This window comes from Pongo pygmaeus, chromosome X (assembly GCF_028885625.2).
Source record: "Pongo pygmaeus isolate AG05252 chromosome X, NHGRI_mPonPyg2-v2.0_pri, whole genome shotgun sequence".
NCBI lineage: Eukaryota > Metazoa > Chordata > Mammalia > Primates > Hominidae > Pongo > Pongo pygmaeus.
Window position 1 is genome coordinate 32545414 of NC_072396.2, and position 14636 is coordinate 32560049.

At 36.5% G+C, this 14636-nt stretch overlaps 1 protein-coding gene across 4 annotated transcripts in view; it reads right to left on the reverse strand.

Moving 5' to 3' along the window:
- DMD (dystrophin) overlaps positions 1–14636 on the reverse strand; it is a 2105574-nt gene that overhangs the window by 798018 nt on the left and 1292920 nt on the right. For all 4 annotated transcript variants that reach the window (XM_054470954.2, XM_063660502.1, XM_054470953.2 and 1 more), the window contains exons 46-47: positions 13578–13725; positions 11095–11244 (exon numbers count right to left, since the gene is read on the reverse strand). In XM_054470954.2, the coding sequence (XP_054326929.1) occupies positions 11095–11244; positions 13578–13725 (298 nt within the window). The remainder of the gene's footprint in view (positions 1–11094; positions 11245–13577; positions 13726–14636) is intronic.

The following is a 14636-nucleotide window of genomic DNA, read 5'->3' on the forward strand; positions in this document are numbered from 1 at the left end:
CGTGATCTCCTTTCACTGCAACCTCCGCCTCCTGGGTTCAAATGATTCTCCCGGCCTCAGCCTCCCAAGTAGCTGTGATTAAAGGCATGTGCCACCACGCCCAGCTAATTTTTGCATTTTTAGTAGAGACAGGGTTTGACCATGTTGGCCAGGCTGGTCTCGAACTCTGACCTCAAGTGGTCTGCCCTCCTTGGCCTCCCAAAGTGTTGGGATTACAGGCGTGAGCCACCGTGCCCGGCCTCAACATCTTTCTTAATTATTTTAGTAATTAAAATAGATAGTTTTTGTCTGCTCCCAAGCTATATGAAATCTTACCCATAGAGTGTCTTTTCTATTAATTTTCCTGTTTTGCGTGTTGTCCTTTATTTGTTCCCAATGAATCAGGTGCCTATATAGCACCTGAATATTAATTTTTTTCTCTTCCTTAACCAGTATCTCAGTGATTCTAACGTCACTGATAAAATACACATCACTGATAAAAATAAAACAATAAAGCAACCTCTAGGAGATAACTGCAATGGTCTAAGATTTATTACCACAGTCATAGCATCAACAGAAGCCATCTTCATGACAGTCACTTACACTGCAATTGAGTTCAGAATGTTCATTCTTTTATAAAAGTTTCAATAAGTCCAAGAATTATTGTCCTATTCAAAACTGTTGATGTCACCCACATCACAGTCAGAATGTGTCACTTTCATAAAAAAAATTTTTAGACTGCATTTGAGGTATAAGCATCAGTCGTCAGTCACAGGTTGCCTACAGAATGTAACTATCAGAACAAATAGAGTTTTCTTGAAATACCCTTTTGATGACTTTGGTTTCTGGCCCATTTGCTGGTCCATCTCTTTTCCCCCACACACGTGGCCAACCATGCCAAAGATGGACTATACTTGTCCCGGTGATAACTGAAAATGTTCACAAAATATAAGTGCAACATTCAGCTCAAATGCTTTCATTTCCACAGCAAAACTGATTGATTTTCTCTAGCAACAAACAATGAAATGCTCTCGTCAATGTCTTGCAATTGGTTCTAGTATCAGCAAGCCAATTAAAAGGGAGAAAACCCAAATTTCTCCATCAGGCCCTTATCAGCCCTTCTGTTACCCATACAGTAGCCTTGCCCTGAACCATAAGGTGGATAAATGAGGGGAATGCTGATTTTGGCATCCAGCTTACTTTCAGATAATCTAGCTCATCCTTCTCAGCTGACACGAGACAGAAATAACATCAAAGGGTGATAAACTCTTTCTTGCAAACCTGGGGTTCCATGGTTCGCTGGCCCCAGGCCTAATCTATCAATCCATTTTCTACACAATAAAAGGTAAGAAACCCATTACAGATCTGTTATAAGCCTTGGCAGGTGGTCTACGGCAAAAATGGAATACATAACCAATCCAGCATTTGGTATCCCTTTTCTATGGTTTGAAGCACTAGGGGTCAGCCGACATGAATATAGCAGTCAGCATTTAGTATTAAATTATTTTAGCTACATAAATAAACTCACATCTTGATGTATGAGTATAAAGATCTGACAGAAAAAGTTCATTTTTGGTATGATTCTGATCTTTAATAAAAATCACCCTGTTATTTTACTTTTGTATTACATATTGGCTTTGCAGGTGATATAATAAATGAAACTGGGTTAAAATTTACAATATGTGCTCTTAAATATGGCCTTTAGTCTTTGTTCCTTATTTAACCTCAGTTTAAGGAGTTGGCATATGAAAACTTCCATTTAATATCATTTCACGATTATTAAATTATTAGAAAGGAAGGAAACTCCCTCTAGTCTCAGGGTTGGTGCTATATAAGTAAAGCCATTGCCGAAACAAAAGGAAAGAAAAAACATTTTATATTAGCAAAATCCCCTTTTATTATATCATTTCTTCTCCTTTCTAGAATTCATTGCTTTAGGCAAATGCCTTTGTGCTAATAAAGGAGTTACTTAAAAATGCTACACTGAAGATGCAGAGTTACGAAATTTTTCTCCTCCTTTCTCTTTTCATTATCATTTATACCCTTCATCATTTTAAATCCATCATGAACAGGGAGGAGAGATTGCCAAGAATAGTCGAATTTGTTTTTAGTTGAAAATTAGCTTAACTTTTAAATAAAATCTAGGGCACAGCATACTTAAGTGACACATTTACATGCTTGATATACATTGTCAGTACATAGATAGTGGCAACAATAAAGTTTCAATATGGAAATTAGTTGTTACACAAGTATCAGTGCTTCACAATTTATGCTGGATTTTTGTTATATTTTTTAAAACATTATTATATTGAAATGAACAAATTATCTTGTATTTGGTGAGATTTCCTAGTAGAAAGTTATCTGGCTTCAGTGTAACCTTCTACAAATGGTTTTCCATTACTTTGCCAAAATGGGGGAAACTGATGTCAAAAATAAAGGTAGGGGGAAGGGATGGAGAAGCAGTGTGAAAGTTTAATTGCTTTCTGCTTGGATTTCTGGGTTAAAATCAGGCCAACAGGTTGATAAAAATGATGTACGGAATTAAAAAGTCCTCTGAATTATGTTCATACTTTAAAAGTGAGAACGCTGGTGTTTGAAAACAATGCTGGCTTTGTTGGGCTTCTTAGGCAATATGAGGAGAAAAATCTATCATTTTCCAACACATTTTAGCTGAAATGCTAGTTGGTCATAGAAAATGAAAATAATATCAGCGGACTAGGAGAGCAGTGGCTGAAAATCCACTGTGCCTTCCACGAGAGCCATTTGGTTGTCTTGCTGCCTCTAACTCTCCTCTCCTTCACCTGTTGCATTCATAATAGTAGCACATAGTTCTGCTTTCTCCCCAAGAGCCATATTTATAACTTTGATTAAGAAGGTGAGACTTTTGGAGAATTTGGAGGTGAGAACCAGAGATGATTTTGTGCTTGCTCTTTGCATTCTTCTATTTTAGTATTACTCCTACTGTTTTTAATCTAACATTTTTTGAGCAATTACAATATGCCAGATACTGTAGTTACACATTTCCCATTTACTACCTCATTGAATTTTCACCACAACCTGGGGAAGTGTCTTCTATTAGTCTCTGAATTTTATGGATTTTATAACTTAGGTATGGACAGAGTGGGTATAAGATCACATAGCTGGTAGCAAGTGGAATCCATAATTCATAATCTCATCATTAATGCCTGCAGTAAATTACCTCCTCATCACTCCTGTTTACTTTTTCCTTGTTTGTAAAGTGTCTGATCCATATTCTTGGCATTGCCTATAAGGTATTATAGTACATACTGGTTTCTATCCAGGTTCCTGACTCATAACACCCATAGCCCTTGTTACAGTTTTTTGTTATAATGTTGGTTGTGTCGGGTCTCAGGGGCAGGCCTCTGACGTTCTCCTGCTCTCCTTTCGCTCTAATGTTCCCCCGCCTTTCAGATGATAGGTCTTAAGAACCTCCTATTAGAGGGTCCCACCATATACCCTTGGGGAAGGAATGCTGATGTCATGAAGCTTCCATAAAAAACAAAGAGGACAGAGTCCAGTGAGCTTCCGGGTAGCTGAACAGGTGGGGGTTCCTAGAGGGTGGTGCACTCAGGGAGGGGATGGAAGCTCCATGCCCCTTTCCGTCCCTCCACCCCAACCATACCTCACCCTATGCATCTCTTCATCTGTGTCCTTTGCAATATCCTTTATCATAAACAGGTGAAAGTGTTTTCCTGAGTTCTGTGAGCTGCTCCAGCAAATTAGTTGAACCCAAAGAGGGGCTCATGGGAACCCCAACTTGAAGCCCATGGGTCAGAAGTTCCAGAGGCCTGGATTTGAGACTGGTGTGTGTGTGTGTGCTGGGGGGGTGCAGAGGAGGCAGACCTCGGGACTGAGCCCTCAATCTATGGGATCTGACACTATCTCTGGGTGGATAGTGTCAGAACTGAATTAGAGACACCCAGCTGGTGCCTGCTGTTTGGTGTATGGGGAAAAAATATCCCACGAATTTGGACATAAAAGTCTTCTTCTGTGTTGACGATTGTTACGATTTGAGAGTAGAGAAAAAACATGGTTAGAAAGAGTTTTCCATACACAGCGTAACATTTCAATAATTTGGAAAGTTAAATATCACGTATTCTTAATATACTATTGTCATTAAAGAGTGATTAATTCGGTAATAATGGCAATCAGATTTCTTGGATAGGCCAAAATTCTTAGCTTAACTAAAGTATTAGGAAGGTAGATGATGATGACAAGGACGATGATGCTGCTAAGAACAAAAGCAATAATGATAATAATAGTTATTGAGCACTGGACCAAGCCTAGCTCTAAAAGCCTGATGTTTGCTCTTATAACTAGAGTGACCCTCTCTATATATTTTATCTTCTAAAGTGGCATACTTATGACAATGAAAGAGGGAGCTATTAAAAATTATGATAGGATAACAGGCAAAAACCAGAACTGTCAGAGCAAATTGAGATGTACTCATGACACACAACCTAGTAATAAACCTCATGTCAGTGTGAAATTATAGGAGGCAAAGTCAAGGATGCTTATGTTATAAACTTTAAATTACTACTCCCTTCCCCCAACCCTCAGCCTCAAACTGTTTAGCAACTATAAATTAGAGATATGAATATTTATAATGCCAAGCCCTATAAAATTATGCATGTCCTTTAAATAAGGGAAGGGTGGGAAGTGATTATGAGATGCTTAGAACAGAATGTGGCACATAGTAGTCCTTCATTATATAGCTGTTGAATAAATAATTTAATTACAGCTTTGCTGTAATTATTAACTGCATAAAGAAAACATCCAAATAATGGATTTCCAGGAACTTACATAAAGAAGACATTCAAGATAATGGGTTTTTGGGAACTATCAGACTACTATATGCCCAATAAACAGGTGAACACCCTTTTTTTTTTTTTTTTTTTTTGAGATGGAGTCTTGCTCTGTTGCCAGGCTGGAGTATAGTGGCATGATCTTGGCTCACTGCAACCTCCTACTCCCTGGTTCAAGCGATTGTCCTGCCTCAGCCTCCCGAATAGCTGGGATTACAGACACACACCACCACGCTCAGCTAATTTTTGTATTTTTAAGTAGAGACGGAGTTTCACCATGTTGGCTGGGATGGTCTCGATCTCCTGACCTTGTGATCCGCCCGCCTGGGCCTCCCAAAGTGCTGGGATTACAGGCGTGAGCCACCGCGCCCGGCCCGTTTTCTTATATAATAGCGTTTTAGCACACAGATGTATAAAATTAAAAACTGTGTGAACTGTGTTACAAATACACTTTAAGGGAGAAAATCATGAGCACATAAAAGCTCCAGTGGAACTATCTGGTCCCTGCTATGACTTCCAGCTAGAGAAATGATTTCCTATAATGATTATTATCCTTCCTACTATATATTTTACAGCAATTTTTTTTCAGAGTTCCATAAATACTAGTCAATATGGTAACAACGCCAGTGAAGATTCTATTCTTTGGTTGAAAAAAAATCACATTAAGGGCAGGACTGAATGGTAACTATTAGAACAATCTATTAATCATCATCTTGTGATAGGAAATTGATTGGACAAAGTGTCCATTTTTGAGCAAGGAGTGGGAAAGCCAAGCTCTAGCTTTATTTAATTTTCTCCTTTTTGCTATTCACATTTATACTGATGACTAATAATGACTGTCATTACATAGCAAATATGTCTGGAAAAAGACTAAACATTCATTTACCTTATACAAATGAAAATAAATCTAAAATGTTTACTCCTCAGATACATATTTAGAAGCAACATGATTAGAGGTTAATACAAAATGAACCAGATTTCTGGCAATTTAGATACAGCCAACTGTATATTGTGGAAGATAGTTTGTGCTAGGAGTTGCACTATATTTTTACTTTCGTAATTTTTATCTGGTGATTTTTTGAAAATAATACCTGTACTATTATCAATATTACAAAAATGATTCCCATATTAAAGGTTTGTTATATATGTTATATTTGTAAACCTACCTTTTTCCTTGGTAAAGTGAATAAGATTTTTAAAGGTGCACTTGACTAAAATTCACTTTCCAGCAAAATTTCTTAATTGTTTTCCAAAATGCTTTTTTCTTTATGTGCACCATTTTATACTGTCTGGGCAGTAACAAATTCAAATAGTAATTTACTATTTACATACAAACAGTATATTTTATTTGTAAATGGTATTTTATGTGTAGATAGTAAATTACTGTTTACGTGTAAAATACGATGAAAAATTAAACTTATTTAACAAAATAACATAGTTATTAAAACTAATAGGAATGCATAACATACACCACCTGTAAAATTACTTGACATTAAAAATAGTAGGATTTTAACTAATTCTGAAACAACATAAACATGTTTTGCTATATTACACAATTGTAAATGTTCCACAGCAGAGAAGGTTCTAGAAAGTAATTTTAAAACATAGCATCTAGTTCTCAAAAAGGGCAAAAGCCAAAGCAAAAACTCATATAGTTTTTTTTAAAAGAAAATAAATCCCCATTTTAACATTTAAAGGAGCAATGGAATGAAATGGGAATCCATATTTTTTCTTTTTTTCTAGGATATTATCCACATAAAAATCACTTGAGCTTCACCAAAAGGTTAAAACCCCTACTCTTTATTTTGGAATCACTTTTATATTTAAATAGAGAGCTACATGGTCTCAAATAAGTCACATAACCTTTCTAGGACTCGGTGTTCTAATCTAGAAGCTGTGAAAATAATTTAGTTTCATGAGGCTCCTTCTACCTAAATAACCCTGAGCCTGCAAAATGAATGTTCTATTTTTTCACCTTTTAAATTAAGGAAACATACAATATGATTCAAAAATAAAGAATGATAAAGCATATTTTGGTTTTAAATAAATGGGTAGTTAAAAAATACCCACATATAACATGTACAAAGAACAAGAAAGAATGAGGAAAGGGGACACAAAATAAAAAGACATGAAAAGAGATGAAACTGGGATTAAAGGGGTCAGGGAAGGAGAGTAGAAGAGAATGTGTTACATAAACCACTGGGGCAGAAGAAGAGTGGCAAATATGCAAATAGAAAAGTAGATTCATGGCCAGGTGCGGTGGCTCACGCCTGTAATATCAGCAATTTGGGACGCCAAGGTGGGAGGATCACTTGAGGTCAGGAGTTTAAGACCAGCCTGATCAACACGGTGAAACCCCATCTCTACTTTAAAATACAAAAATTAGCCAGGTGTGGTGGTGCATGCCTGTAATCCCAGCTACTCGGGAGGCTGAGGCAGGAGAATTGCTTGCACCCAGGAGACAGAGGTTGCAGTGAGTCGAGATCGCGCCATTGCACTCCAGCCTGGGAGACAGAGCAAAACTGTCTCAAAAAAAAAAAAAAAAAGAAGATTCCTAATAAATATAGTAAGGTGTCAATTCATAGATGAGAATTAGCCTACCAGTGAGAAAGATAGAGGAAGAGAGTGATGATGATGGCGAGAGAGCCTCCTATACCCACATGCATGTTCGGAGAAAATACAAAGAAATATGAAGAGGGATAAATATTAAAAACCCCTGAGTCAGAAGTGTGGGTGAATATCATAGAATGAGATGATCAGAGAGAGGAACACAGAGGCTAGCTTTAATAACATCCCCACTTTGTGGCTCTTATGGGTATTATTGTTAAAGACTGTAAAAGGTCAAGTTGTGTATTAGACAAGAATGAGGAGATCATTTCATGAGCCTTCATTGCATGAAGGTACCCATACATTTACGCTAATGGCTATATTCAGTTTAAAGCAACCCTTTCCATTTCTGCTTAAAGAGAAGCTACCCAGGCCAAGGCAAGGTAACACGCTTTTGCAATGAACTCATTATACGGTCCACCACTCCCTCAAAGAAATAGCTATATTATCTTCCCCTGCTGTTTTCTCTCTTCGGTAATGAAACATAAATGTACAGGCCAGGCGCGGTGGCTCACGCCTGTAATCCCAGCACTTTGGGAGGCTGAGGTGAGCAGATCATGAGGTCAGGAGTTCGAGACCAGCCTGGCCGACATGGCGAAACCTCCATCTCTACTAAAAATACAAAAATTGGTTGGGTGTGGTGGTGCCCGCCTGTAGTCCCAGCTACTCGAGAGGCTAAGGCAGAAGAATCACTTGAACCCGGGAGGTGGAGGTTGCAGTGAGCCAAGATCGTGCCACTGCACTGCAGCCTAGGTGACAAAGTGAGACTCTGTCTCAAAAAATAAATAAAAAAATAAAATAAAGGTACAAAAGTAAGTGGTCAGTTGGCTCAATACGCAGAATGCAGCATATTAGAGTTAGCTGTGGAGAAAGTCACCTGCCAACTGATTATGATATTAGGATATATTTGCAGATACTATGTACTAAGGAATTGACATATTCATGTCGCAGTAACTATGACCCACTAGTTCCAATTATATCACCCACTCTAAACTTTGGATGAAGGGTAGGGCTGGAGAACAAAGGGAGGGGGTCCAGTTTATTTCTACCCTCCTGTAATAAGTAAGAGCTTGAGATTTAATGAAGATCAAGAGTGTCTGCCAGTGTTATAAGCCATTTTCTTTTACTTTTAAAAAAAACTTGTGTTATTTACCTAAATCTGGTACTGATCATTTGCTTTCTATCCCTAAATCTAAACTAACAGGGATACAGAGGCATATGGTTGGAGACAAGATGATTAAATAATTTTAATATGACTAATGAATAAAATTCCAAATCCTGTGGCATTTAATGGCAAAGACATTGCATTAAAATTATAATTTTGGCATAGGAAACAGATATTGTGGATGTTGTAGTAATATAAGTCTATACATGATGGTGTTCGTAACCTCAGTTTTAATTTTCTATCATAAAAATTTGACTTCTTATTCTGTTGCAAGACACATAAAACCTTGACTCTTTCACAACCCACAAAGCTGCTATTGTATATTTTAGATGGTTCTCTCGTATTTCCTACAATTATAATTTTTGTTTTTCTTTTTGTCATAAGATGTACTGAGATATTGTAGAACATTTTGGGTATCCTTCCTCCTTGTTCTCTTTTTATGAGAGATGATTTCATTTGTATTGTTATGTAGCTATAAAATTTAACTGCTGGGACACCACCTTCCCTCCATACATAAGAGTCTGTATCTTTACACAGATGTTTTGCAATCATTAAAGGTAGAAACTAAGAAGGGATTTTTTTTTTTTCAAATAACTACTTGCTTGAAATAGACTTAAGTGCACATTATGGCTTTAATGTCATAAAATTGGTACTTATTTTAGTTACTAAATATTTTATCAGTCGTGTAAATGATCTGTTATTAGAATGTCAGCATCATCAATTTAAAAAATACAATAAATAACCTGACACAATTCAAAATGTTCACAAATTAGATGACTCAGTATTGTAAAGATGTTAACTGAGCTCCAGATTCACAAAATTTCAATCAATATCCTGGAAGGCTTTATGTAAAAATAGACAATATAGTTCTAAAATTTATTCAAAGAACCAAAAGTAGCCAAGGCAATCTTGAATAGGAAGAACAAAGTGGAAAGTTTACACAACCAGATCCAAAATGTTTAAATAAAATCATTGCATATATACATACAATGGAATATTATTCAGTCATAAAAAGGAATGAAGTTCTGAGACATGCTACAACATAGATGAACCTTGAAAATATTGTGCTGAGGGAAGTAAGGCAGACACAAAGTGGCAAATATATAATTCCAATTTTTATAAAAGATCTAGAATAGCCAAATTCATAGAAACAGAAAGTAGTCCAGAGGCTACTAGCGGATGGGAAGACAGAGAAAGGGGAACTATTGCTTAATGGTTACAGACTGTCTGGTTGCAGTAATAAAAAATTCTGGAGGCTGGGCGCGGTGGCTCACGCTGTAATCCCAAGACTTTGGGAGTCCAAGGTGGGCAGATCACCTGAGGTCAGGAGTTTGAGACCAGCCTGGCCAACATGGCAAAACCCCATCTCTACTAAAAATACAAAAAATTAGCTGGGCATGGTGGCAGGTGCCTGTAATCCCAGCTACTAGGGAGGCTGAGGCAGGAGAACCACTTGAACCTGGGAGGCGGAAGTTGCAGTGAGCCGAGATCGCGCCACTGCACTCCAGCCTGAGCGACACAGCGAGACTCTGTCTCCAAAAAAGAAAAAAAAAAAAATTGGGGGTGGGGGATAAATTGTGGTGATGGTTGTAATAAATGCCACTGAACTAGACATACAAAATGACTAAAATGACAATTTTTTATGTTATATATTTTATCACACCTTAAAAAAGTAATACCGAAATACAATACGATTGAATCGTTCACGTTTATGTGATTTATAGCTCGGTAGAATTGTTTTAAAAAAAGATTGCAATTAAGCCAGTGAATTACTCTTAAAGTACAGATTTAATCAAATGGAAGAGGATACAGAATCCAGAAGCAGATTCATACATATAAGTTCTCTTGATTTATGACAAAGATGCCATGACAATACAGTGGGGAAATGATTATCTTTGAATAAATAGTGCTGGATCAATTGATGTTGCTTTTTACTATAAATTCATACGTACCACTTGCTTTATATAAAATAGATATGCATTAACTTAATAAATAGTATTAATATTAGATTTATATAGTATTCAAGGTGGAAAGATGAAAACTCACAAGTTAATAAATAGTAGGTAAGTAAATAAATAAACTTGCGGAGAACGTTAGTGTACATTAATTATTAGGTCTATACCACAGGTGTGAATAATTAATTTTGATTTATGACACTTGTTTAACTAGAACCAGACCACGTCCTTTCAGCTTAAATGCTGTCGGTACATGCCTGGCCACTGAATTAAATACTTCGTCATTTCTTCAGTCTGATTCTTCAGAATAATTTATGCAAAAAATTGTGGTATAAATTTTGGCATTTCGTCATTAACGTAAAGCCATTCACCATCATCATTTTTTCTAGCCACAACAAAACATATAGCCAAGGCAAACGGTCAGGTTAAAAAACAAAACACAACAAAACAACAATCCACATACCAGCCTCCTCCCCAACCAATGAAGCACCCAGGAAACAAAACACATACAAATACTTGCAACATTTAACACATGTGACAGAAGAGATGGTTAATGTCTAACCTTTATCCACTGGAGATTTGTCTGCTTGAGCTTATTTTCGAGTTTATCTTGCTCTTCTGGGCTTATGGGAGCACTTACAAGCACGGGTCCTCCAGTTTCATTTAATTGTTTTAGAATTCCCTGGCGCAGGGGCAACTCTTCCACCAGTAACTGAAACAGACAAATGCAACAACGTTTAAAATGAATTACAGCACAATTCCAACTACCTTGCCTTCGCTTCTATTGATTAGTCTATCAAAATGAAGCGACTTGACCGAGGGCCCAGTGGTACCTCAAATACCAACAGTTTTCTATCTGAGCACAGAGCTGATTGACTGAAACACTCACTCCCCAGTGGATAAATCTTTGTAGAAAATAAATGATTATATTATCCCTCATAAATTTTTTAAGAGAAAAATGTGCGATGGTAAAGCAACACTCCAAATAAAGTAAGTGTCTGAAAACCTATCTCTATCAGAAATAGAACAATGTGAATAAATTCATCAGCCTCTTGGGTATCATAGCATGCCATAGCATACCGTAGCTTGCCGCTGAGAAATTGCATTATCATCTTAAGAGGTAACTGACATTGAGAGTATTTACTCTCAATATACACAGTGCCAGGCACTGTGCTAACCTTTTCACATTTATTATCTTAGTTTATCTTCATATTATCATAATTATATCAGGTAGATCCTATTATCTTCATTTTATATGGAAGGAAACTGAGACAAAGAGGTTAAATACCAGCTCCCAGCACACAAACCTAGCAAGCAAGAAAGGTGTGGTTCAAATTTGGGTAGTTTCATTCTGGAGTCCTCATTTTTTACTCCATATCCCTAAACTTCCCTAACTCATTCACCATCACATAGTGTACGCCCTTTCCCAAGACCTCCAAAATCACCATGATGTTAACACTTCGTTTTTGTCATCTAAAGTTACCGTGTCTGCTACAGTACCCATTAGCCATACAACACTATTAACATTTAAGTTAATCAAAATTCGCTAAAATAAAATCTCAAGTTCCTCAGTCACACTACCAACTCTCCAGGTATTCAAAAGGCACAAATAGCTAGTCGTTACAAAAATGGATGACGCAGAATATTTTCATCATCACAGAAGTTCTATTTGAAAGCACTGATCTAGATTCTTTCAGAAGAAAATAGAATCATGCATATTAATTAATAAGAAAATGCCACTAAACATGTATCAAATGAATTATCAATTATATCACTATATATGACACTCAATACATTTAGGAAAGATAAATCTCCAAGAAAAGACTGAGTTCATTGTTCTAGGGTATAACCATCTTCAAATGATTCCCACTCTTTTCTATTTTTGAATCCCAAATACCTAGTAAAACATCTGATGTACAGTCAGTGCTCCATATTTGTTAATTGAATTATGCCATATTTTATTTTTATACTTTATTTCTTGTTCAGGTGTAAATCTCTTGTTTCACAGAAATAAACGTTTGACATTGGGCTCTAATTTCCATGTGTAAACCAACTGAATCATTGATAAAGGACCAATTTCATTTTCCTTTGATTATATGACCTTGTAAAATGAGGATAATAGCAACCATTGTCAAAATTTGATATGAAGATTAAATAAAATAGTGGCTGTAAATGTATCTAATACTTGGCACATAACAGGGAATGATTAAATATTAATTTCTCTTCCCCTTTCACCTTCTGTTTGACAACTAAAATGAAATAGATCCAAAAGAGCTGCTTTCCTAAGACTAAAACCATGAAAGTTAATCCAATTGCACAATCAGAGCATGTCAGTCAGCCAAGGGAAGTAATCAGTAATAAGCAGACATCACAGTAGGACGGCATGAAAAGCCACTGGAATAAGCTGGATGTCTATTCAACCAAATGGAATGTGAACCAACACCACGTCCCACACCCCCAGACAAATAAGCTAAAACAAAACATTGCTTCGGGGGAATATAATGCCTTTAATTAGAGGCTGAAGTAGTGAGACTGATTTGGCAAACCAGATCTTTCCTAAGCAAATGGATTCTTCTTTTTAAAGACTCTTCTCAAATCTCCAGGTAGGTAACCAGGACAGATTAAAAAAAGTGATTCCCATTTAGATTTAGATTTTATGATTCCACAATCTGGTCTTCAGTATTTAAAATTATTTGAAGTTGTGAAGTTCTCAAGTAAATCTAAAATTAATTTCAAATTAAAGATAAAAACTGTGAATTATATACATTTAGATGTATTGAATCTATACATCTATATGTGTAGAAGTATAGATGCAATATGTGTGTGTGTATATATAAATACACACACACACATATATATACATATGTTCTTATGTGCACTGGTTGAGAACTGCAGGGTTAAGAAAAAATAAAGTTGTGAGAAAAACACTTTAGCAAGGAACTATAAATAACCTAATGGGCAGAAAACCAATGATTAAATTAAAAAATAGATTCATATACTTCTTTATACAAGCAGGCCCTGGGGGATTTGAGAAAATAAAATTACCTTGACTTGCTCAAGCTTTTCTTTTAGTTGCTGCTCATTTCCAGGTTCAAGTGGGATACTAGCAATGTTATCTGCTTCCTCCAACCATAAAACAAATTCATTTAAATCTCTTTGAAATTCTGACAGGATATTCTTTTGTTCTTCCAGCCTGGAGAAAGAAGAATAAAATTGTTATTTTTTTTCCAACGTATTTCTCAAACTATTTTTTAATGCAAACTGGGAAACAAACATGGCAAACAATCTAAAAATAAGCAATTTAAAAGATGTTAACAATACATAATTTAAGAAAATTCATTCACTTTGAACAAAGTAATTTCAATATTTCAAGAATCTCTAAATGATAAGAGATTAAAACTGATCAAGAAAAATTCTGATTCAAAAATTCCTGACCAGGCGCAGTGGCTCATGCCTGTAATCCTAGCACTTAGGGAGGCCGATGTGGGAGGATCACTTGAGGTCAGGAGTTTGCGACCAGCCTGGCAAATATGGTGAAACCCCGTCTCCACTAAAAATACAAAAATTTGCCAGGCTTGGTGGCAGGCACCTGTAATCCGGGCTACTAGGGAGGCTGAGGCAGGAGAATCACTTGAACGTGGAAGGCAGAGGCTGCAGTAAGCCGAGATCGTGCCACTGCACTCCACCCTGGGCAACAGAGAAAGACTCCATCTCAAATACATACATACATACGTACATACATACATACATACATACACACACACATACATACATAAAATAAATAAAATAAAAATTCTAACAACATTATGTCATTATATCTGAGCAAGGTTTCTCAACTTTAGCATTCCTAACATTTAAGTTTGGAAAATTCTTTGCTGTGAGTAGCTATCCTCTGCGTTGTAGGGTATTTAGCAGTATCCCTGGCCTGTTGTACACACTGGATACCAGTAGTAACACCTCGCCCCTGAGCTGTGACAACCAAATATGTTTCAAGGCATTGCCAAATATGCTGGGGGGGATGGGGGTGGGGACATATTGTCCCTGGTTGAGAACCAACTAAAGTAAGTATATAACCTGAAGTTACAAGTTTTAAAATGTTTAATT